At 42.4% G+C, this 22,310-nt stretch overlaps 1 protein-coding gene across 1 annotated transcript in view; it reads left to right on the forward strand.

The window, feature by feature from the left end:
• Window positions 1-22,310, forward strand: part of LOC121577086 (transmembrane and coiled-coil domain protein 3-like) — a 41,245-nt gene that overhangs the window by 12,019 nt on the left and 6,916 nt on the right. The window contains exons 2-4 of the mRNA XM_041890856.2: window positions 17,970-18,170; window positions 21,583-21,672; window positions 21,871-22,175. Of these exons, the coding sequence (XP_041746790.1) occupies window positions 17,970-18,170; window positions 21,583-21,672; window positions 21,871-22,175 (596 nt within the window). The remainder of the gene's footprint in view (window positions 1-17,969; window positions 18,171-21,582; window positions 21,673-21,870; window positions 22,176-22,310) is intronic.

The following is a 22,310-nucleotide window of genomic DNA, read 5'->3' on the forward strand; positions in this document are numbered from 1 at the left end:
GCAGTGCATTAGACCGCTGCTCCACTTGGGAGCTATAAGGCTGTAACGTAACAAATATGGAAAAAGGGAAGGGGTCTGAATACTTTCGGAATGCACTGTATATACATTTCATTTTGTTCATAAAAGAGACGCCAACCTCATCTCCGAAGTGTTTCCTAAATAGTTGACTAGTTGGCTAGCCTTCCGGTTGAAAAAAATGGAATTGCCCGACAACTTTTCATTGCATAGCCCGCTACGCCCTCCTGTGGACTCTTAAAAATGGTTCTTTACCAACATCTTTTTCAGTGTTGTAACCAAATAATGTCTCGTAATTTGTTTAACAGATTAATCATATGTTTTGAGAAAGTAGATAACAGTTTAATACTAAAATATAAATGAGTATGAATAATTTACATCAAATATAACTTTAATTTCAGTGAAATGCATTGACATAAACAATAAAAACACTGTGTTGGAGTTTGTGTTGCAGAGATGCACTTGGAAGGAAGAAATACGCAAGATGGGTTGAATAAATATATATATTTTAGATGTAATATTTTTTGTTACAAATAAGGAATTGTATATGAAATCAAACAAACAATTACATCTTGACTTCCATCCCTATATTGTCACAGAAATCACAATAAAAAAAACTCTGGATCCCACTGCACACACCATGGCACCTCGGACTCACACTCCTGCGGGGAGCTTGCAGGCGGATCACGCTCCCCGCAGCGAGCTGAGCAGGTGGTGTCTTCTTTTATTTAAAAAATAAAAAAAACTATCAAATTCATTAACATGGTTTGCAAATGTAGCAGTACTACAGCAACAATAGTAATTGATACAACTAAGAGAGGAAAACAAACAGATTATGAAGTACCTGAGGGTGGTGCCATGGGTGGCGTGACAGACGTGACCGGTGGAGCTTTTCTCTTCCTTTTCTGTGCTGCAGTTGAAAGAAAAAGTAGTGTTAGACAGAGCATGTTTCATGAAAAACATTTTCAACTTTTTGAGTTCTGAGGACTGCCCGATGCTCTTTCTCCTCTGCCTCGGCCCTCTCCTTCTCACCCCTCTCCTGCCACTGGCGCTTGTGGTTTCATCCCTGGTGAGGCATGTGGCGACCACAGGGAGTCTTCTGTATCGGTCTGGCCGATACTTCAGGATGTGCCCCAGGTTCTCCGCTATCAGCCTCCCCTCTATTAGGGGGTGCTCTTCTAGGGCGAGGACTGGAGTAGGTGCTTGGACTGGAGCAGGGGCTGAGGGTCCCCCTGTGGTTGCTGGAGAGGAGGTGCTGGTGAACGGCACAGTGCTGCTGGTTCCAGGAGAGGCGGTGGTGGGACCCGGTAGGGACCGAGACGGCATTAAACGGGACCCTTCAATGGCTGAAGGGTCAAAAGGGAAGAGGCCACACTTCTTAAACCCTTCCACCACATAGCGCATGTCTTTGCAGCACTGGTACGGGTAGCGGAATACTCTGGCAAATTCTTATGTGTTTACCATGTAGGAGTGGTCAAAATGGCTAAGGTCTCAGCCTTTAAAGGGACAAAGTATGCCACGTCCAGCGGCTGCAGGACATGGGTGCAGTGTGGTGGAAGATAAAGATTTATAACATCTTCCCTTAGTGCCGCCGCGAGCACCTCCAGGTCCATGTGGCTCTTGTGCCCATCGAAGAGGAGGAGAGGGCTCTCCTTCACTGCATGCTTAATGAAGTGCAGAAACCACTTCCTGAACCGGTCCCTGTCAATGTAGCCACTGTTGGACCGTCCATACAAGGCTTGGGGGGGGCCTCCCAGTGTGTAGTGGCCACCGGGGAAACACTTGGGGTAGATGATAAATGGGGGGACGTCCTCCCCAGCTGCGTTGAAGCAGGCCAGCACTGTGATGTGTTCCTTGGTCCCCGGAGCCTGCTGGTACACGTATTTTGCGCCCCTGGGAGCCAGCACTTTGTGCATGCTCTGGTTGCTACGAAACCCAGACTAATCGCAGTTATAGATTTGTCTGGGTTTCTCCCTCAACCCACTCTCCTCCAAGTGCTTCTGATAAGAAGTGAAGAAGGTGTCCATTGTCGCATGGGTGGCACACTCAGCTCTCCCCCTGTCCAGGGTGTCCGTCCTCCTGATGCTCAAGTTCTTGTGCCTCCACCTGAACATTTCCCACCACCTCTTCCACAGTGGTGGGATTGTCTCCCCTGGGTGCTGAAATCTAGAATAGAATAGAATATAAATTGTCCATCCAGGATGAAAATGTTTATTTTGGCTTCACCATACACATCCACATTTAGATCACACACATTGAGAACAGTCAGTCCAGCATTCTACGTACATAAACACATAGAACACCAAATACCGGCATATTTTGTCTGCGTATTTCATCAGCCTCTGTCTGGTGAAGGGTAACCCATCGCTGGCGCAGTAAATACAGTACTGCACCAGATAATTTTAATCCTCTGGTGCAAGCAATGTGGGTGGTCCACTGCGACAACCATGGGTCACCCGGCCGCTCAGCCTGTCCGCCAGGGTCTGCCGAGGTACACCATGCACCTTGGTAGATAAGAAAAGAAAACTGTTATTTACAGATGAAATTCATATACACATGGTAATCTCGTAAAAACAAAAGATGACTAACCTTGGCAGCCTGGCAGATAGCCATCTCTGCCCCGCAGTCCTCCATGGCATGGAACATGTCCTCCTCACTCCACTTCTTCCTCTTGACTCTATGCTGTGGTGGGAAATACATGTAGCTAAATAACTTAGCATACTATACACATTTTAAAAAGATAACTCCATCTGAATGTGTATAAACATGTACAATACAAAGCTAAGGCATTGAAAGGTGATGATGAAAGTTTTCACAATGAACTGAAAGTGGACTAAGGTTTTTTGTTTGATGTTATCTGTAATGAAAATGTGTGGCCCAATTTGTTTAATATTGATGCATACATTGTAACATTTGACGAAATACTGCCTCTGTATAGCTCTTGTAAGATGAAACATAGCCAACAGTGATAGGTGTCTAAAAGTTAATGTTTCAAAGTTCAAAAGGAATCTTTGCAGATTGTGCAAAATGCCCCCGTCAGACGACTCCAATATTTTGATACGGTAAAGCTTGACAACATGCTGTGATATGTATTATCTAACACTTACAATTTCTTCCCTTTTTGATTACTAAGCAGTTCTATCAACATTTAGCAACTAAGCTAGCAACATTAGCAAATCCGTTAGCTATATTTCATAGGTAGAAAGTTGGATATTAAATGATGTGTGGTCAGTCTCGCAGTCGAATTATACAATATACAGCGTGTCCCACAAAACGCGTATATATTACTTTTTTTAAACTCTCATAACCTAACTTAACTTACATAAATTGTAATGAAAATCGGTGGTCAGCTAGCTAGAAGGGTGTCTTTAGTCGCAAAACTTACCTTTATTTTCCAGTCCATTAAATTGTTGAGCTCGAGGTGATTTAGTCCTCCAACCACTAGAGAGTGTTCGAAGTTAGGAGGTGTCCAATGTTGGGGGAAAATTTGCTAGGCCTATTTAATAATCTATCCAAAAAGTTTTTTTTGTTTAATTTTGTTGAGACATTTTTGTGCTCCATATTTAGTTAAAAGTTAAAAGTAGGCCTGTTGTAAAATAAATAGCATTAGCCTTTTGCTGTCATTTGTTGGGTAGGTCTACGGTAGGCAATCGCCTTTGTTGGTAATTAATTTAATGCCGCAATAACCTGTTCGTATTTTTCCATGTAAACAATTACTTACTTTTGATATTACCCTAATAAAGTTAAGAAACTTTTGTGAGGGTGTGGTATGGTATGTCTATTATTAGTCTTAGCTACAGCAGGCCTATGAAGGCAATGCACACCGGAGCTCCATCTGACTCCCACAGTTGAACTTGAGGTGAGGAAGAATGTTTTAGGCCTACCAGAGTTACTCCTTTAATCTAACAATACAATGCTTATCTTTATAAAACATATTCTGATCGAAAATTAACAAATGATCTAGTTCTGTACGCCTATATCTGTATAGCAGTAATAGCCAGTAAAGTATAAAGAAATCCATGTCGATGTCTGGAACATGGTGCCGGCATATCTCTATCTTTCTCTCTGTCTCTCTAGGGCTAGACCTAGGCTTGTCTCCTTTAACTATTGTTTTAGGAAAGTAAAAACCAATAAAACAATAGACTAAAGTTTTGAATATGCTACACAACAAATCATTTTTTTGGTAATTTGTTGGCGCTGGCAGCGCCCAGTTGGAGGTTTCTTTCTTTCTCTCAGATCTGAACAGGTCTCTCAGATCCGAACCAGCACTGGTCTGTTTTCCATGGTCCTTTTCGGAACGGGTCTGATTGTCCTCGGGTCAATTCGGAACGGGTCTCCGTTTTTATTTATTTATTAATTTATGCATATCGGGTCAGGTGGGAAAGGCACAGATCCATTTGACCACTTTTTGGACCCATGAAGACCTCTAGTCGGAACCCGGTGTAAGTCAGTGATGCCTCTCAACACGTCAAACCAATCACCTTTTTTTTTAAAGGCATGGAATTAGGATTCCACTCATATTCGTATGGCAACAGAGGAGGATAAAAATGTAGAGGAGAGAATTTGAACTTTGAAGTGGCTCTCACCCCTTTTAAAAAGAGTTTCACTTTAATTGAGTCTATTAGAGATAGCAGCAGCGTATTTAACTAGCCTAAATGAAATTCCACTCTGTGCGGTGCTCAGTCAGTCCACAGGGGAGAGCAGGGCTGCTGGCAGGGCCATGCAGTGTTAATAGTCTATTGATTCTGGACCAGGTTGTCTGTCTGTGAGGTAATCGGAAAAGGGCTTAAGTCATTCAGAATTAGTCTGTCATTAGCTGTTAGGAAACTTCTACGTTTTAACTGATGTCTCTCTATATCTGCATTCCTTAGTTAGTCTAAGTCGAATGTGTGTTGCGCAATGTTAATTAACTACACAAGTGCAGTTTTGCTATTTTTATTGTGTGGTGTTAGTTATTCATGTTTGACCTCTACAATGAGTATGACACTGGAAAGGACAGCTGTGGGATGCAGATGAGGAAGAGAGGGAAAGGGAGGGGATGAAGGGTCACAGATGCAGCACAGATGCAGTCTGACTACATTCAGAACTGTTCTTGTGAAAGAGTTTTTGAAAATCTTGGTCACATAAAAAAACTGAGGGAGATTTTAATTTCATTCTATTACAAAACGTAACATCTGCACTGTTCTTCAAGTAGGCTATGTGTTGTTGTAAAATTTTCAGTGGACATTTTTGAAAGCCAAGTGACATTTACTCCTGATGTACTGACCTGTTGCAACCTCTACAACCACTGTGATTATTAATTTAACCCTGCAGGTCATGTATGAATGTTTGAACATCTTGGAGAAAAATCTGGCCTTAATGGCCATGTACTGTTTTAATCTCCACCCGGCACAGCAAGAAGGGGACTGGCCACCCCTCAGAGCCTGGTTCCTCTCTAGGTTTCTTCCTAGGTTTCTGCCTCTCTAGGGAGTTTTTCCTAGCCACAGTGCTTCTACATCTGCATTGCTTGCTGTTTGGGGTTTTAGGCTGGGTTTCTGTATCACTTTGTGACATCTGCTGATGTAAAAAGGGCTTTATAAATACATTTGATGTATTGATTGTGCATAGAGTTGTATGGTTTGTTTAACTTTGCAATCAATGTTTTTTGTTTGTCATACATTTTGAAAAAATCTGAGTCTCAGCAACATTCGGTTACCATGCCCCTCTCTCGTTCTGCTGCTAGCCCATCTTTCTGTCTCTCTCGTTCTCTCTTTCTCTCGCACTGCCGAGGCTAGCAAGCGGGATGGCTCTGTCTCTGGTGGGGGAGTGTGTGTGTCTGTTTCTCTCTCTCTCTCTCCTTCTCTCCTTCTACTGAGGCTAGCAGGATGGATCTAGCGGCGGGTTTGGTGTGTCTGTCTCCATGAGGATCATCACTGGCCAGCTGCCTGGAAGGAATACCAATAAAGCACCACCGGATCCTTCCTCTCTCCCCCCTGTGTGTGTGTGTGTGTGTGTGTGTGTCTTCTTCTCCGCAGTGGTGTGAACTGAAGAGCAGTTTTGTTCTCCCTGAGAGATGGCATCCTTGTGTGTGTGTGTGTGTGTGTGTGTGTGTGTTTTACTGAAACGTCCCCCTGGGGAGGAGCAATGGATTCACTGTGCAGCTGCCCTAATTCTTCCCCGTCTAGCCTACTCATCATAGTCAACATCGAACCACACACTACTCAATATTTATCACACAGCTCAGAATGTTACCACCCCCCTAGTATATGGCTTATTCACACTATTTATTGCATTACTCAATATTTACTCCATAACTCAGTATTTATTACGCCCTCTGCTCAATTGACTGGTGTTTTTGCTTCAATTTATAGAATGAAGAATTGTTATGCTGCTCAACTCAATAGCTTAGTCCTTAAACACATTTTTTTGCGGTGTAGGGTTGGGAAAGCATATGAACTGCAAGTTTTGCTTCAATTCAGACAGATTCTGTGCTCTAATAGCATCAAAAGGAACAAACAGCCGATTTATGACAGTAGTATAACTGGCCCCTCTTAATGCTCCATTGTGGTGTGCATATGAGCGAAAGGTTTGTTATTGCATGAAATTGGATTATAACTCAGATCATTGATCCAAGAAGGGATTCATTGTAGCACAAGAGTATGAAAATGTATGCACTCACTAAAACTGTAAATCGCTCTGGATAAGAGCGTCTGCTAAATGACTAAAATGTAAATGTAAAATGAGATTACAGCAATATCTTCTAGCCTTTTCACACGTACCAACAAACGGGTGTGATCATTCTACAGTGGTCCCTGCAGCGTGCGCTCAAACCGGTGTGATTAGAATGCTTATTTAGAACGTCCAGTTTTGATTGACGCAACAGTCAGCATTTGAGCTAGCCACGCTGTTTTTTCACAGAAACATTTAGCACAAACACAGTCCTTACAAAGTTATGTCCTGAATGTGACCAGTTTATTTTGGGATGCAATGTTCAGACATTCACAGAAGTAGCAACAGCATACACAATCATCCAAACCCGGAAAATGTAGGCTACATTAGTCCTAGCGCTAACTGAGGAAAGATTTAGAAAACTCTCGGCTGACAGAAACCACAATATGAATTAGCTAATAGCAATTACTATTTGTAATTCATCACATCACGGGCGAGCTCAACATTGATCAAAATAACTGAGTAATACACTTTCTAGAAATCGCAAGTAATCCGACGATGGGTAGTTTGTGCGTGCCGCCATGTTTGTTTTTTCTCATCAACCAAAGATAATAAGAGGAGACAAGATGAGTTTGGTCTGTTTGCAGTATGCATGTTGAAGGGGGTGTGTCGTTTACGATCATTCACTTCCCTTCATTCACTTCCGGAAGTTTACTCAAAAGATGAGTGAACCATTCCTTCACCTCATTATAACATCTTTGGTCTAACAGATGTTTACGTGACACCCAGAATGCATTGTATAATGTCAACAAACATGGCGCCACACATAGCTGGCAAATAGCTTAGCATTAGCTCATTATAATCAGTACAACCTTCAAAAAAGTATTTTACACACATCATAGGTGTCCTTTACAATCAATGCAATAATCGGAATGCATGATTTGTCACCAGTACTTGTATAAAACTGTAAATACATTATGCTCCATACATACATACGTACATACTTCATGCTACAGTAGAAACGACAACACGATAAACAGAAAATAGGGCACTTACAATCATAGGCCTCTGACTCTGCACCGGTACCCCCCCCCCCTGTATATATAGCCTCCCTACTGTTATCTTATTTTACTTCTGCTCTTTTTTTCTCAACACTATTTTGTTGTTGTTTTATTTTACATTTTTTATAAAAAAATTAATGCATTGTTGGTTAAGGGCTATAAGTAAGCATTTCACTGTAATGTCTACACCTGTTGTATTCGGCGCATGTGGCCAATAAAATTTGATTTGATTTGATAGGAACACACACATGTCCAAAGTTATTATTTGTAAGGAAAATAACAAGGAAGGCAATGCAAGCGCCAGCCAGACAATTTGCCAATTCGTGCAAGACTGAGCAAATGTCTGCATACTTGATGTGCGGAAAAAATGGGGAAGGGCTCTCCTCGAAGAGTTTGTCCGGCTCAGTAAAGCCTCAAACATAAATTGTCCGTAAAACACTGAAATGGGCTACTTCTATGTGAATTAATGAGGAGGCGGAACACTGTTGTTAGAAAATACAACTTGTTAGAAAATAATTGAAACATAACCTATAGATAATTAGCAGGCAGCGCATGTTAACTGTCCTGTTGCGTAACAATCACATTTTGGAACAGTGAGTACATTCTGACATCACGTGCATAAAAAACTCACACTGGGGCGACCGTTAAGAGATATTTGGAACTCATGTGAAAAGGTTAATGCTCTACTGGCCCTGAACATGGCCGAACAAGTTGTCTGTCAATGGACTTGAGTTGTTGTTTTTCCCAGACCTCAAAAGTGGTCCCCTGATGTGGTTCAAGCATTGTTGTGGACTTAAAACATCCAGTTTTGTTGTTTTTCTATTAAAGTGTGATTTTGAGAGCTAAAACCTGAAAAAACGTGGAAAATTCTCTGCGCTTTCTTTTTTTGCCGTGGTATCGTTTTGGTATTGAGTATCGTGATATCGGTATCGAAGTCAAAATGTTTGTATCATGATAACACTAGTGCTAGGAAGGTTGTGCTGGGTTTGGTCTGATTGACGCTACCTTGCGTACAATCACCGGAGTCGCGCATGCTCACATTCTCCTGACCTCAGTGCACCCTGTCTGCACATAGACTTGTCTATCGCTGCTACTGACTGACACACTGAAATGAAGATTGTAGCGAGTGTGTCTGTGTGTGTTTTTGTGTACGTCTGTGTGTGTTTGTGTGTGCGTTCTGTTCAGGCAGGTTGATGTTCGTTGAACTGTGTGTGATTCAATGTGAATCACTATAATTGGTTGGTAAACACTGTGTGAAGCAGGGCCTCTTGTGCCAGAGAAGAGACTGCTAGCTAGTGGACAGAGGAGCAGGCAGATGCTCCTTTACAGCTGAGGCAGGCTCCCTCCTCTGAAAGTCCTCCATCTTGGTTACGATACCAGTATCGCGATACCATGATACTCGCTTTTCCATGGCAAAGAAGAAAACACGAGGCAGACTTACCTCTATGGTCCTTTAAAAAGCTGCTGTATGTCAAATATTGTGTGATATAACAGAAGGCTGTGTGTTTGCAACGTTTTTTCTTAAGTAATGAAGTCCGCTTCATGTTTTGTTTCCTTGCCACAATACTTCCAAGTATCGCAATACTGGTATTGTGACAACCCTATCGGTAAGAGTAGGGCCATGTATGACCGGCCCCAGGCTGTCCCCCCCCTGTTTCAGCCATGATGGAAACACAAAAGTCTGAGTCTTTTTAGACCAAGCACAGGTTTAAATCCCTGCAGTGGAAATGGCCCACGAGACTCTGGACCCAGTGAGGCCCCAACATTGCTCGCCCATCGCTGTCTCCTACATTAGTAGAATCCTCTCTCCTCTCTGTCTCCTCTCTATAAGTCCTCACCCAGGGACCTCCCCACCTTCCCTCCTCTCCTTTCCCTCTGTCATATAGTATACCTCCGCGCAGCCTTAGGGAAATGCTTAAGTGAAAACGAGAGCAGCTCCAAGTCAGATTGGGAGTACAGTCAGTACACTTTCTTATTAGCTTTAATTAATTTAGAAGAGTCTCTCATCCAAAGAGAAGTACAGATTGAGAAGCAGTTTGAGAGTCAGAGTCGTGTAGAAATGCGAGATGAACGGCAGCGTAAGTTATAGTGCGACAAGGAGGAGGTGTGCAGTAAATGTGAATGCTAGTAGTTTTGTTTTTCTGATGAGTACTATTATTTCCAAGATCACCCACTCATGTCGGTCTTTGCCCCAGCTGCAGGCTGTACCGTTAGTAAATTCAAGCCAAGAGTCGTCAATATAGAAGTCATCCGAGCACCAAACCTCTCCCTTCATTTATTTATATTTCTATGTTCCACATCATGGCACCTTTCAGTACTAAAACCGCAATGGCAGCTTCAAGCTTCAATCTAAACCAGAAATAGCCTAAATGGTTTGTTTTCGAACCGAAGGCATAGAATCGAAGAGCTGTTGCCTCAAGCGTTTTCCAGTGGTGCCAGAGCCAGACTAACATGCCGTGCATTCTGGGTAACTCTGGGGCAGAAACAGACAGGTCTTTGTGTCTGTCTCTGAACTCAAATACACCACTGGTAATCGGACCAGACACACACGCACACACTTCTCGCCACTTCCTCATCAAAGAGGACATGTAACCAGCTTCTCTCTCGAAGTCTGACAGAGTACCATTTTGAGTTTCTGAACGATTAAAATACAGTGTTGTATTGGGACATCATCTCTAAAATAAGATTAAACTCGTCCCACCCAGGGCCCATATGTCAGAAGACACTGACTGAGTCAGGACAGAGGATCCATATGCATTAGCTGGGCCGTTGGACCACAGTCCTGGGCAGAGGCTGGAGGCTGGACAATGAGTTGTTCTCTGCAGAGAATGAGGCCTCTGTTTAGGGAAGCTTGACACGCAGTTAGAGGGAGAGAGGCTGGAGAAAGAGACGGAGGCTGGAGAGAGAGACAGGCAGAGATGTTGTGAAGAGAGCGTTCTGTTCTGTCTCTACAGTATTTATACATATACAGTAGCCACATGCTACGATAGAATGACAGATAAAGCCTGAGTAGATGCATGTGTAAGTAAACTAAAGGCTACAGGTAGTAGTTCTTACAGTGTATCTGTAAAACCATAATGGTTCAACCCAGATCCTACCAAGATCTGTGCAGACCTACGTTATAGTCTTTATGATGTTTATAACATCACACGCTTTCTCACTGTATCACACAGAAACCTAGTGTCTGGCGTCAGAAAGGAGAGGCATCAGGTGACGTGATCTGAGAAAGATCGCAGCCTAGCAGTTCCTCGTAGGCTACTATACCCCCTCGCCTCCCGAATTCATGATAGTTTGAACTACCACCAAGCTATTTGCGCTAATCGATTAACTTTCGGTTATAGCCTACAAAAACGCAACCTTCCCCATTACGCACCTGCCCCAGAAACGCTTGATTATGCTACTAAGACCCGCAGCATTGAATCGTGCGAGAAAGAGACTTTATCCAAATCTTTCGAAGCTGTATTGGAGAAACACTTCGCACGAGCTGAGGCCAACTCAGACAAGCGGTTTTCTTGCCTCAATGCCCGCCTGGATGAGCTGAAATCCGGCCTGAATGAATACAAGAAAGACATCAAAGAGCTGCGCGATGACTGTGTTTCTTTGTCCAAGCGTGTGGGAAATTCTGAGGCCACTATTACCAAACATGGAGAATCTCTTGAACCCCTAGAACCCAAGCTTGTACTTCTAGAATCCAAGCTTTTCGAGATGGAAGATTGAGCAAGGAGAGAGAACCTTCTTTTAATCAATCTAGAAGAAGGAATTGAAAAGAACAATGCCATTTCCTACTTAACAGAGTATATCCCCAAAACTTCAGTGCGCACACCAGGAGCAGACACATGCCCTGCTACCTGCTGATGAACAAGGCACGGGAGGCCGCCTACCAAGCCTTCCTCCTCTACCCAGCAACCATCAAGTTGACTCGGGGAACAGAGCAGCTAACCTTGGGACCCCAAGTGGTGCACGTTTTGTTTTTTGCCCTAAAACTACACAGTTGATTCAAATGATCAAAGCTTGATGATTAGTTGATTATTTGAATCAGCTGTGTAATGCTAGGGCAAAAAACAAATCGGGTTTGGGAAACCCTGGCCTACACTAACACAGATCATTTTCTTTAGAGTAGGCCTACTTAAACAGGCCTAGCTTGCCTTAATTGACCAATTAAAGTCTTGAATAACTTGATCAATTTGTTTTGGTTAATCATTTACAGTACAGTATATAGGTCTTTTTCTGTTTCTCTTTTCTACATACTTTTCTATTATCAGGCCAATTATTACTGTCATGATTATAATTTTTTGAGGGGGGATTATTATCAATATTAGATTTTTTCACTTTCTTTTAAGCTTGGTTCTCTTTTTTTCAGGATTGGTTGGGGAGATGAGCTTGAGTCCACACTCCCAGTGGGCCGGGTTGTAGATCCATTTTGACTCCTGCTCGATCCCTTGGGGTTTTCTTGGGTAGGGTTATTGGGAATATGTGTCTGTCTTTGTACGTCTTAGGGAATGGGTCAGGACCTTGCTATAGTCTAAATACTGTCAGTCAAATAATTTGGAGGTAATCTTTTGTAGATGTCCATTCATCAGCAATAAAAACAATTAACCGGAATAATGACTAATCTCAATATACTTTCTTTTAACGCACGTGGGCTCAAAATTCCACACAAAAGGACGAGCTGTCTAGATGTATTCCGTCTGAAAATTGTTGATATAGCTCTCATACAGGAGACACATCTCCTACTGAAAGTCATGCAATACTTATGTCATGCAATAAAATGCACATTAATTACTTAAAAATCATACAATGTGATTTTCTGGATTTTTGTTTTAGATTCCGTCTCTCACAGTTGAAGTGTACCTATGATAAAAATGACAGACCTCTACATGCTTTGTAAGTAGGAAAACCTGCAAAATCGGCAGTGTATCAAATACTTGTTCTCCCCACAGTATATATATCAATCTACACACAATACCCCGTAATGACAAAGCGAAAACAGTTTTTTTCTTCCTAGAGCTGGCCGCCCGACCAAACTGAGTAATCGGGGGAGAAGGGCCTTGGTCAGGGAGGTGACCAAGAACCCGATGGTCACTCTGACAGAGCTCCAGAGTTCCTCTGTGGAGATGGGAGAACCTTCCAGAAGGACAACCATCTCTGCAGCACTCCACCAATCAGGCCTTTATGGTAGAGTGGCCAGACGGAAGCCACTCCTCAGTAAAAGGCACATGACAGCCCGCTTGGAGTTTGCCAAAAGGCACCTAAAGGTCTCTCAGACCATGAGAAACAAGATTATCTGGTCTGATGAAACCAAGATTGAACTATTTGGCCTGAATGCGAAGTGTCACGTCTGAAGGAAACCTGGCACCATCCCTACGGTGAAGCATGGTTGTGGCAGCATCATGCTGTGGGGATGTTTTTCAGCGGCAGGGCCTGGGAGACTAATCAGGATCGAGGGAAAGATGAAGGGAGCAAAGTACAGAGAGATCCTTGATGAAAAGCTGCTCCAGAGCACTCAGGACCTCAGACTGGGGCGAAGGTTTACCTTCCAACAGGACAACGACCCTAAGCACACAGCCAAGACAACGCAGGAGTGGCTTCGGGCCAGTGCCCGGACTTAAACCTGATCGAACATCTCTGGAGAGACCTGAAAATAGCTGTGCAGCAACGCTCCCCATCCAACCTGACAGAGCTTGAGAGGATCTGCAGAGAAGAATGGGAGAAACTCCCCAAATACAGGGTTGCCAAGCTTGTAGCGTCATACCCAAGAAGACTCAAGGCTGTAATCGCTGCCAAAGGCGCTTCAACAAAGTACTGAGTAAAGGGTCTGAATACTTATGTAAATGTAATATTTCAGTTTTTTAAAAAGTTTTTTTGCAATCATTTCTAAAAACCTGTTTTTGCTTTTTCATTATGGGGTATTATGTGTAGATCAATTTTAGAATAAGGCTGTAACCTAACAAAATGTGGAATAAATAAAGGGGTCTGAATACCTTCCGAAGGCACTCTATTCCTACTCAAATCAACATATCTATTCAATCTATTCAAAATGGAACAATTATATACCAGCAGTAGATATTAACTGGAGTGCTGTCTGGTCCAATATCACATTTTCATGCCCATGAGTTATGTGAAAACTTTCCAGATGAACATATACTCAACCTCTGTCTGTATACTCTGCCCCCAGGGTAATCCTGGCACATTTATTCATATGGTCTGGAAATGCCCAGAGGTTTTCTCCTTTCGGCAATATGTTGCTTCATCATTTTCAGGCATTTTGTCTAAACCCACCCCATGTCTGCCCAATGTGCTACTGCTTAATGATGACTCTTCACTGAACTTAACATACAGGCAGAGAAAGATCTGGCTTGCCGGCCCAACAGCAGCCAAGAGAATGGTTGCCTTACGATGGCAAGCCCCACACACTCTGCCACATCAGAAATGTATTTATTTATTCATGGACATAGCTCAACTTGAACTGTCAATCTCTCGACTGCATGGTGCAAAATCAGAGAATATTAACATATGGACTGCAACACTTGGCAGTATAAAATCATTACTTTAAGATATGTACTTAAGTAAGCAGGTACTGTGGGATAAATGTGTATTTGTGTAATGTCTGTTGGCTTGTGTTTTTTTGTTTTTCTTGCCAACAAAAAGAACAAAAAAAACTTGATCACAAAAAAATAAGAAACCTAGTGTGGCAGGTTGAGTTTCACCAAGGGTAAGATCATAATAAATTAGTGCCAGTGAGAGACAAAGTGACTGTCACACCAGCCTTCGCTTTGGCTCCCCCTCCTGTCCAGCTCTTCTAGCTGCTGCCGAACCTACTGCTGGCAAACGCCCTTCACTCATCAACCCGGACTTGTCTCGTCATCATTACACACACTCCTGGTTCCAATCCCCACTCTATCACTGTATATATAGTCCCTCTGCCATTTGTCTTTGTCGGTCATTGTAAATGTTACTTGTTTTCCTGAGAGGAATCTCTCCTACTGTTTCCTGAGTACTTTATATTTTGCACTTTGGGTTCGTCCTGTGCCTTTTTGTTTATGAAGATATATTTTGAGCACAACAGCGTTTGGGTTTTGTCTCGCTTTGATATATGGTGCTTAAATAAATTCAGTAGTTCTAAACCTGGCATCCTGCCTACTCCTCTCTACATCAGTGACAGTGACTAAAATGTTGCAGTTTCAAAACCAAGCAGGAGTATGCATGCCTCTGTTGTGGCCTTGCAAAACACATCTAACCCTTGTGGGAGTATAAATGTTGTATGAAGACAAAGATAAGATTGCCAGCAACTTTGGTGTTACTTAATATACCAAGAGTTTAATACAGTTTAAAAAAAAAAAAAAATAGGGCGACTGACAGTGACAGGAATGAAAAGAGGAAGCGCTGAGCTGAAAGTGTGTGTCTGAATGTGCGTGTGTTTGTGTGGTGTGTGTCTCTCTCTCTTTTTGTGTGTGTCAAAACAACTTAACCAGCCTGTTTCTTGACCTTCTCAATGTTTCATCTGACAGTCATGGGGCAGATAGGTAGCTTTAACACTAGATGTCAAATGTAACGCGTCATGTAGGTTAACTTATCATGCAATACATAACCTTGTGTTCTGCAACACAACATTGTTGAAATGTTAAGTAGGATTGAAAGGCTGGTAAATCTGGTTGGGTCACCACCATGATGTGTTTATTGATTATTAGTGCTGGTCTGGTAACCAGCAAACTGTGTTACAGCTCATTAATCAAGGAATTGGCTACAGCATTCTACAGTTGTTTGTTGTTGTTTTGATAGCTGTCTTTACCCAAATAACACCCTATTCACTTTATAGTGCACTACTTTTAACCAGAGCCCATAGGGCCTTGGTCAAAAGTAGTACACTACATAAGGAATAGGGTGCCATTTGGGACACAAGCTGTGTCATAGTCCATTGATCAAGGGTTAGGCTACAACATTCTCCTACAGTAGTTTGTTGTTGTCCTTATGTGATTTTTCCTCTTGCATTGCCTTGGTGGTATTCAGTGTTATAAATCGTTAACAGTAAGTGCTGTTGGGAACCTATATTGATCAAGGATTAGGCTACAGCATTCTGAAGTAGTTTATGTTTTTTTTATCTTTCCTTGTATGTTTCAGAAATTATATAAATCAATGGTTTAAGCCTTTTTATCTCACATGGCTTTGATATTCAGTCAGTAAATAAATGGCTAACACTATGACTTCAGAAGTGTGAATTATTCTATTTTCTCGTAATGATTAACTTCTCACATACTTAATATTCACAAGGTTTTGCCAAGATAGTTCACTTAAACTCTGTGAGGAACATGATACTGTAGTTTAGTGAAAGCTATATGAACAGGAGACTGCAAAACTGGCAACAAGCTGGCAACTACAAAAACCCTAGCCCCAATGGTTGTTTCTAGTCAGTTGTGGTGTAGATTCTAGTCCCTACCAGAGCCCAACAGCCTGGTATGTAAAAATGTTTCACCTTTATTTAACCAGGTAAGCCAGTTGAGAACAAGTTCTCATTTACAACTGCGACCTGGCCAAGATAAAGCAAAGCAGTGCGATAAAAACAACAACACAGAGTTACATATGGGGTAAACAAAACATAAAGTCAAAAATACAACAGAAAATCTATATACAGTGTGTGCGAATGTAGTAAGTTATGGAGGTAAGGCAACAAATAGGCCATAGTGCAAAATAGTTACAATTTCGTATTAACACTGGAATGATAGATGTGCAAAAGATGATGTGCAAATAGAGATACTGTGGTGCAAATGAGCAAAATAAATAACAATATGGGGATGAGGTAGTTGGGTGGGCTAATTTCAGAATGGCTGTGTACAGGTGCAGTGATTGGTAAGCTGCTCTGACAACTGACGCTTAAAGTTAGTGAGGGAGATAAGAGTCTCCAGCTTCAGAGATTTTTGCAGTTCGTTCCAGTCATTGGCAGCAGATAACTGGAAGGAATGGTGGCCAAAGGAGGTGTTGGCTTTGGGGATGACCAGTGAGATATACCTGCTGGAGCGCAGACTACGGGTGGGTGTTGCTATGGTGACCAGTGATCTAAGATAAGACGGGGATTTACCTAGCAGTGATTTATAGATGACCTGGAGCCAGTGGGTTTGGCGACGAATATATATAATATCTGATTAGTACCACCATTTTACTTATCTAAAAACACTATTACTACTCTAACAGGATCAGCATGATAACAATGTGCTGATTCCATAGGAAAAGAATAACACTGTGTCAATGCCGTAGGAAAATGGTTCATTACAGTAAAACCAGAAAGCCACTTACTAGTACTGTGAGGGAAATTGTATGTGTTGATGCCATTGGAAAATGAAAGGGATGTTTTGACTTGATGCCATATAGACAAATAATATAACAATGAGTTGCTGTCGTAGAAAAATTGTGCATTACAGTAAAACCAATGACTAGCTACTTTCTATTACTGATTTTCGGAGTGCGGTGCAGCCATGAGAAATGTGTTGATGCCATAGGAAAGTGGTGCATCATTGCAGTAAAACCCACGGCGACTGTCTAGTACAGTAAGTGTGTCGCTGGGTCATTATCCTGTATGTGTGTGTGTGTGTGTGGTGGGGGGGAGGGTGTTGGTTCTTCCATCCTTGTGGGGACCTAAAATCCCCAAAATGTTTGGTCCCCATGAGGATAGAACAAAGTGAGTGTGTGTGTGTGTGTGTGTAAAGCCCTTATTGTACACCTGTTATATTTTGGGACCCAAATTCTAATTTGTTTATGCTGTAGCGTCCAACAAATATGACGGCCATATTATGTGTTATGATTATGAGAAATAGAGCGTGTACATCTAGGTCAAAATAATGACAGAGCAACACACACACACACACATACACACAATACAGCACCAGAAAAATAGGTAGTTGGAACACATATTTGAAAAAGCCTTTGTGTCAATAATGATAAGGTTGAGCTTTCCGGTGGCATTTGGAATATGTCTCATGTCAGTTAGGGGATTGAATGTTACATTGTAATATTGTCTGAGATTGCTGCCAGCCCTCCTCTGCAGCTCTCTGTGGATTAGTTTATTAACCCTTATGTAAAGTGTACTTATGTACCTTATCTAAAGTGTTACCAAACACTTCCATTGTGTGGTGGGGCTGGGTACTGTGACAGTAAAAATAACTACTTCCATTGTCTCTGTATAATGGATAAATAAAGATGAATTGTATAGCATTGTGTCTGTCTGACTGAAGGTTCTGTGGTTGTCTCTGGCAGGCGGAACGGAGCAGTGGCGAAGGGAACTCCCAGAACATTCCGGAGTCGATGCATCGCGGCAGCTCGGAAAACAACCTGGATCTGGACCTGAGCGACATCCCAGACTCCCAACGCTACCTCGACTCCTCCCACCGCAGCCTAGACTCCTCCTACCGCTCCCTTCCCCCCGGACTCAACAGCCTGCAGCAGAAGATCCTCAGGGTTTGTTGTTTAATGGTTATAAAGATCTCCTAGAGTTTAGAATGGTGGGCTAGCAACAGGAGGGATCCAAAGGCCGATTGGAAAATCTTGTGGGGAGTGGCCCGCAAGAAGGTTCCTGGCATAAGTATCCTAGATGCAATCTCTTGCCATTATACCCTGCCATTATACAATGTGTTTGTGTGCCTAGCAGGTTTGGGTTAAAATAAAAACAAATTCTGTGGACTATAAGGATCATGGTAAAGAACAAGAAGGCCCGTTTATGCTCCCAATTCACCACTTTATTGACAACGTACCGATCCAAAACAGATTTTCGTCAGGTCAAACGGACTGAGTGCTCACATTGCAAAATATACACATTTCACCTCGCATGACCATTAAGGCATCCACATGCTTCCCAGCCTGAAGAGTTCGGAAGAGTTAGTGTATATATTATGATGACATTTTGTGAAGTTTTTCTTCGTTTTGGACACAACATTTTTTCTCACGGCAAGCCTAAGTCGGTAGCCAAAGTCTACGCCCCTTCATCTGTGATTGGTCAACGGTAGGGATTCTTCAATAATGTCTTTTGTCATTCAACGAGAGATGACTAGTTTTCATGCACATTTTTTCATTGAGAAATACTGCACCAAACATCTTAGTTAGATGTCAAATTGAGCAACTAAGATCTCCTCCGCAAAAATGTCAAAATTAAATTAATTTCTTGAGTTATCTTAGATTAATTCGGACTATTTTGAGGAAGTGTATACTGGCTACGGCGTCTCAAAATGGACAAACAGTATTATCAAAGATTTGTATCACTAACCCAAGATAGACCACAGCCTGTCGTTTCCAATGGGAGCAGAGTATGTGAGTGGAGTTGCCCACTGCTCTGGCGCTCCATGTCCTTTCCTACCACTCTGCTCCACTCTCACAGGAAAAAAAACTCCCGATCCAAATTCACTCCATTCATTAGAATCACAATTTAACCAACACCCATCTATTTTTGTGACTACCTGGACCTACTAATTGGTTTTTAAGTATCGAAACCAAACCATATGGATTTGAATGAAAAGTATTTGAATAAACATGAAAAGTTGAATGTAAGAAGCGAACATCATTTCAAATAGGCTACGTCGTATTAAACAGCATATAAACACTCTAAATAGGAGCCAGACAGGAAGCCTAAGAAGGAACAAAAATCAATTATTTAAGCTATATTATTTCAATTATTTCAAAGCTATAGCCTACAAAGTACATTGTGAAAGATTTGCGAGTGCGACACAATAAAGCGCGCAGCATTTAAACAACATTTTGTTGTAAATCATTATAGTCTATAAATTGCGCATATAGGCTGTGGCTTACTTACAATTAAATAGAAATAAAATGAAAAATGACTTATTAGGCTCAGTGACTTAGAATTCATTTTTAGAAACAAGAGTTTGGCCAGTCTGTGGCTTCAGGCTCATGCGATGGTGCCTGGAGAGCAGGCCAGCGGCGGAGAATATCCTCTCCACGCTTGCAGAGCCACTGGGGATGCTAAACACCCTTTTGACCACTCTTGCCAGGCTGGGCAGAGATGCAGAGTTGTTTAAAAAAAAATCGAAAGGTTTTTAGGCCAAATAACCCAATCAAAACAGAATGCTCCTTGAACGTGGGAATATGCCAGTTCTATTGGGTCAAACTCAATTATGGCCTTTTGTATAGATAATAGAACAAAAATGAAGGAAACATTTTAGAGATCTGATATTTGGCTTATAAATACTTTGCTACAATGACACAGTCAGCTACCCACCTCGTTCCTTTATTTTAGCACGTAGTAAGTACACATCATACTTTTGGGTAAGTGTATTTTCAGATTCCACAATGATTCTTTAGTTGTGGACACCACATCATTGCACTCCCTCTCTTGCTCTTGGTCCTCGTCTTTGTATGTCACCTTGATTTAGCACCTGTGTGTTTTTATCAGTTTCTTTATGAAAATATTTAGCGAACTCCATGACAGTAGCTAAAGCAAGGGGCTATAGCAGCACACAAGTAGACTACAAATGCATGCTGGGACGGGCATGCCCTGAGCTGGTGAAGTGAGCGCTACTGGAGCGAAATTGGAGCAGGCGAGAAGGCCGACGCGCCAACCTTTGGGAATGTGTCTCCACGCTCCAGTCAAATTGGGCACGTTCCGCTCCTCGCTCCGCTCACATACTCTGAATGGGAGTACATTTGTCATAGTGGACAGAACAAGCAAGATGTGGGCAGAGCCAAGCACGAGCTAGCGAGACCCTATTGGCTCGTTCTAGCATGTATTTGCATATTTCCATTAGGGAACGCCTAGTCTGTGAAGTGCGTGTGTGTAATAACTCAATTCGCCCTTGCACTCCTTCTAAACAACACACTTTTTTGAAACTTTGGCAAAGGGTAAAGTCTACAAACCTTAGCCCACTCTATTCGTAGCAGATTCTAGTTTTGGAAACAGAGAACTGTATTGAGATCAAATGTTTCAGGACTTTTGATCAGAGAAAGCCTGTGGTCCCGCATTTAATGGAGGCTCGTCACATCAGCTCTCTGAGATACAGTACATTGGTATCGAACATGTTAAGGCTCCTAGGAGGGGGGAGATACTGATAATATATTACTGAGAAAATAATTGTATTGGATTCACAATTGATCCACCATGTCTCCTAAAGGTCTGAACCAAGAGTTTGATATCAGACCATGTCTTCTTCTTTCTGAATATGTTACGTTGATTTATTAAAAATATCACATTTACATAAGTATTCAGACCCTTTACTCAGTACTTTGTTGAAGCACCTTTGGCAGCGATTACAGCCTTGAGTCTAATTGAGTATGACGCTACAAGCTTGGCACACCTGTATTTGGAGAGTTTCTCCCATTCTTCACTGCAGATCCTCTCAAGCTCTGTCAGGTTGGATGGGGAGTGTTGCTGCACAGCTTTTTTTTCAGGTCTCTCCAGAGATGTTCTATCGGGTTCAAGTCCGGGCTTTGGCTGGGTCACACAAAGACATTCAGAGACTTGTCCCGAAGCCACTCCTGCGTTGTCTTGGCTGTGTGCTTAGAGTCGTTGTCCTGTTGGAAGGTGAACCTTCACCTTCACCCCATATCTCCGAATGCACTGTATGTACCTCTGTGATTAATTGTGATTAACTATGCGCAAAAGTGAATTGAATTGTGCGAAATGTGAAATGTGTATATTTTGGGATATGAGCACTCAGTCTGTTTGACCTGATGAAGATCCGTTTCAGATGGAAACGTTATCAATAAAGCGGTGAATTGGGAGCATAAACAGTGTGCGGGCCTTCCTGTTCTTTACAAGTATTCTTTATTAGTCCAGCACCTACGTTTTTAAGGATGTGCGTATGACCACATACTTTTCTGTAAGGAACATGGACCATAAAGTATCCTTCTTCTCCTTCCCAAGGTGACAGAGCAGCTGAAGATTGAGCAGGAGTTGCGAGACGACAATGTGGCAGAGTACCTGAAACTGGTGAACAGTGCTGACAAGCAGCAGGTGATTACCTTTTAACTTTTTAAAGGTTGTACTTTTCTTTCTTGCACACACACTTGTATTTTCTTACTAGCATTGATTTTGCTGCAGATAGGGTTTCATTGATCGTGACACCTTTGATGAATGCACTGATTGCAAGTCACTCTGGTTAATAGCATCTGATTGCTAAATATGCCCCGTATGTAAATGTTGAAAATGCAGGTGGGGCGCATCAAGCATGTGTTTGAGAAGAAGAACCAGAAGTCAGCCCACAGCATTGCCCACATGCAGAAAAAGCTGGAACAGTATCATAAAAAGATGAAGGACAGCAGTGAAAAGGACACCAGCTCCAAACACCACAGCATCTCTAAAGAGAGCTCCAGGGACATGCTGAGCCACACCGTGAGCAATGTGAGCAGTGGTAGTGGACGACACCCCCTGGACAAGATCAAGACAGTAGGGCCTGGCGTCTCGCTCTCGCCACCCTTCTTTTTCAGCAAGCCCCGGGACTTTGCTAACCTCATCAGGTACTGATGCAGTGCTCCATGCTGACCATGTGGGTGTGTCAGTGGGTGGGTGTAGCTGTGGTGTGTGTGTGTGTGTGTGTGTGTGTGTGTGTGTGTGTGTGTGTGTGTGTGTGTGTGTGTGTGTGTGTGTGTGTG

The sequence above is a fragment of the Coregonus clupeaformis genome, chromosome 11 (assembly GCF_020615455.1).
Source record: "Coregonus clupeaformis isolate EN_2021a chromosome 11, ASM2061545v1, whole genome shotgun sequence".
Lineage (NCBI taxonomy): Eukaryota > Metazoa > Chordata > Actinopteri > Salmoniformes > Salmonidae > Coregonus > Coregonus clupeaformis.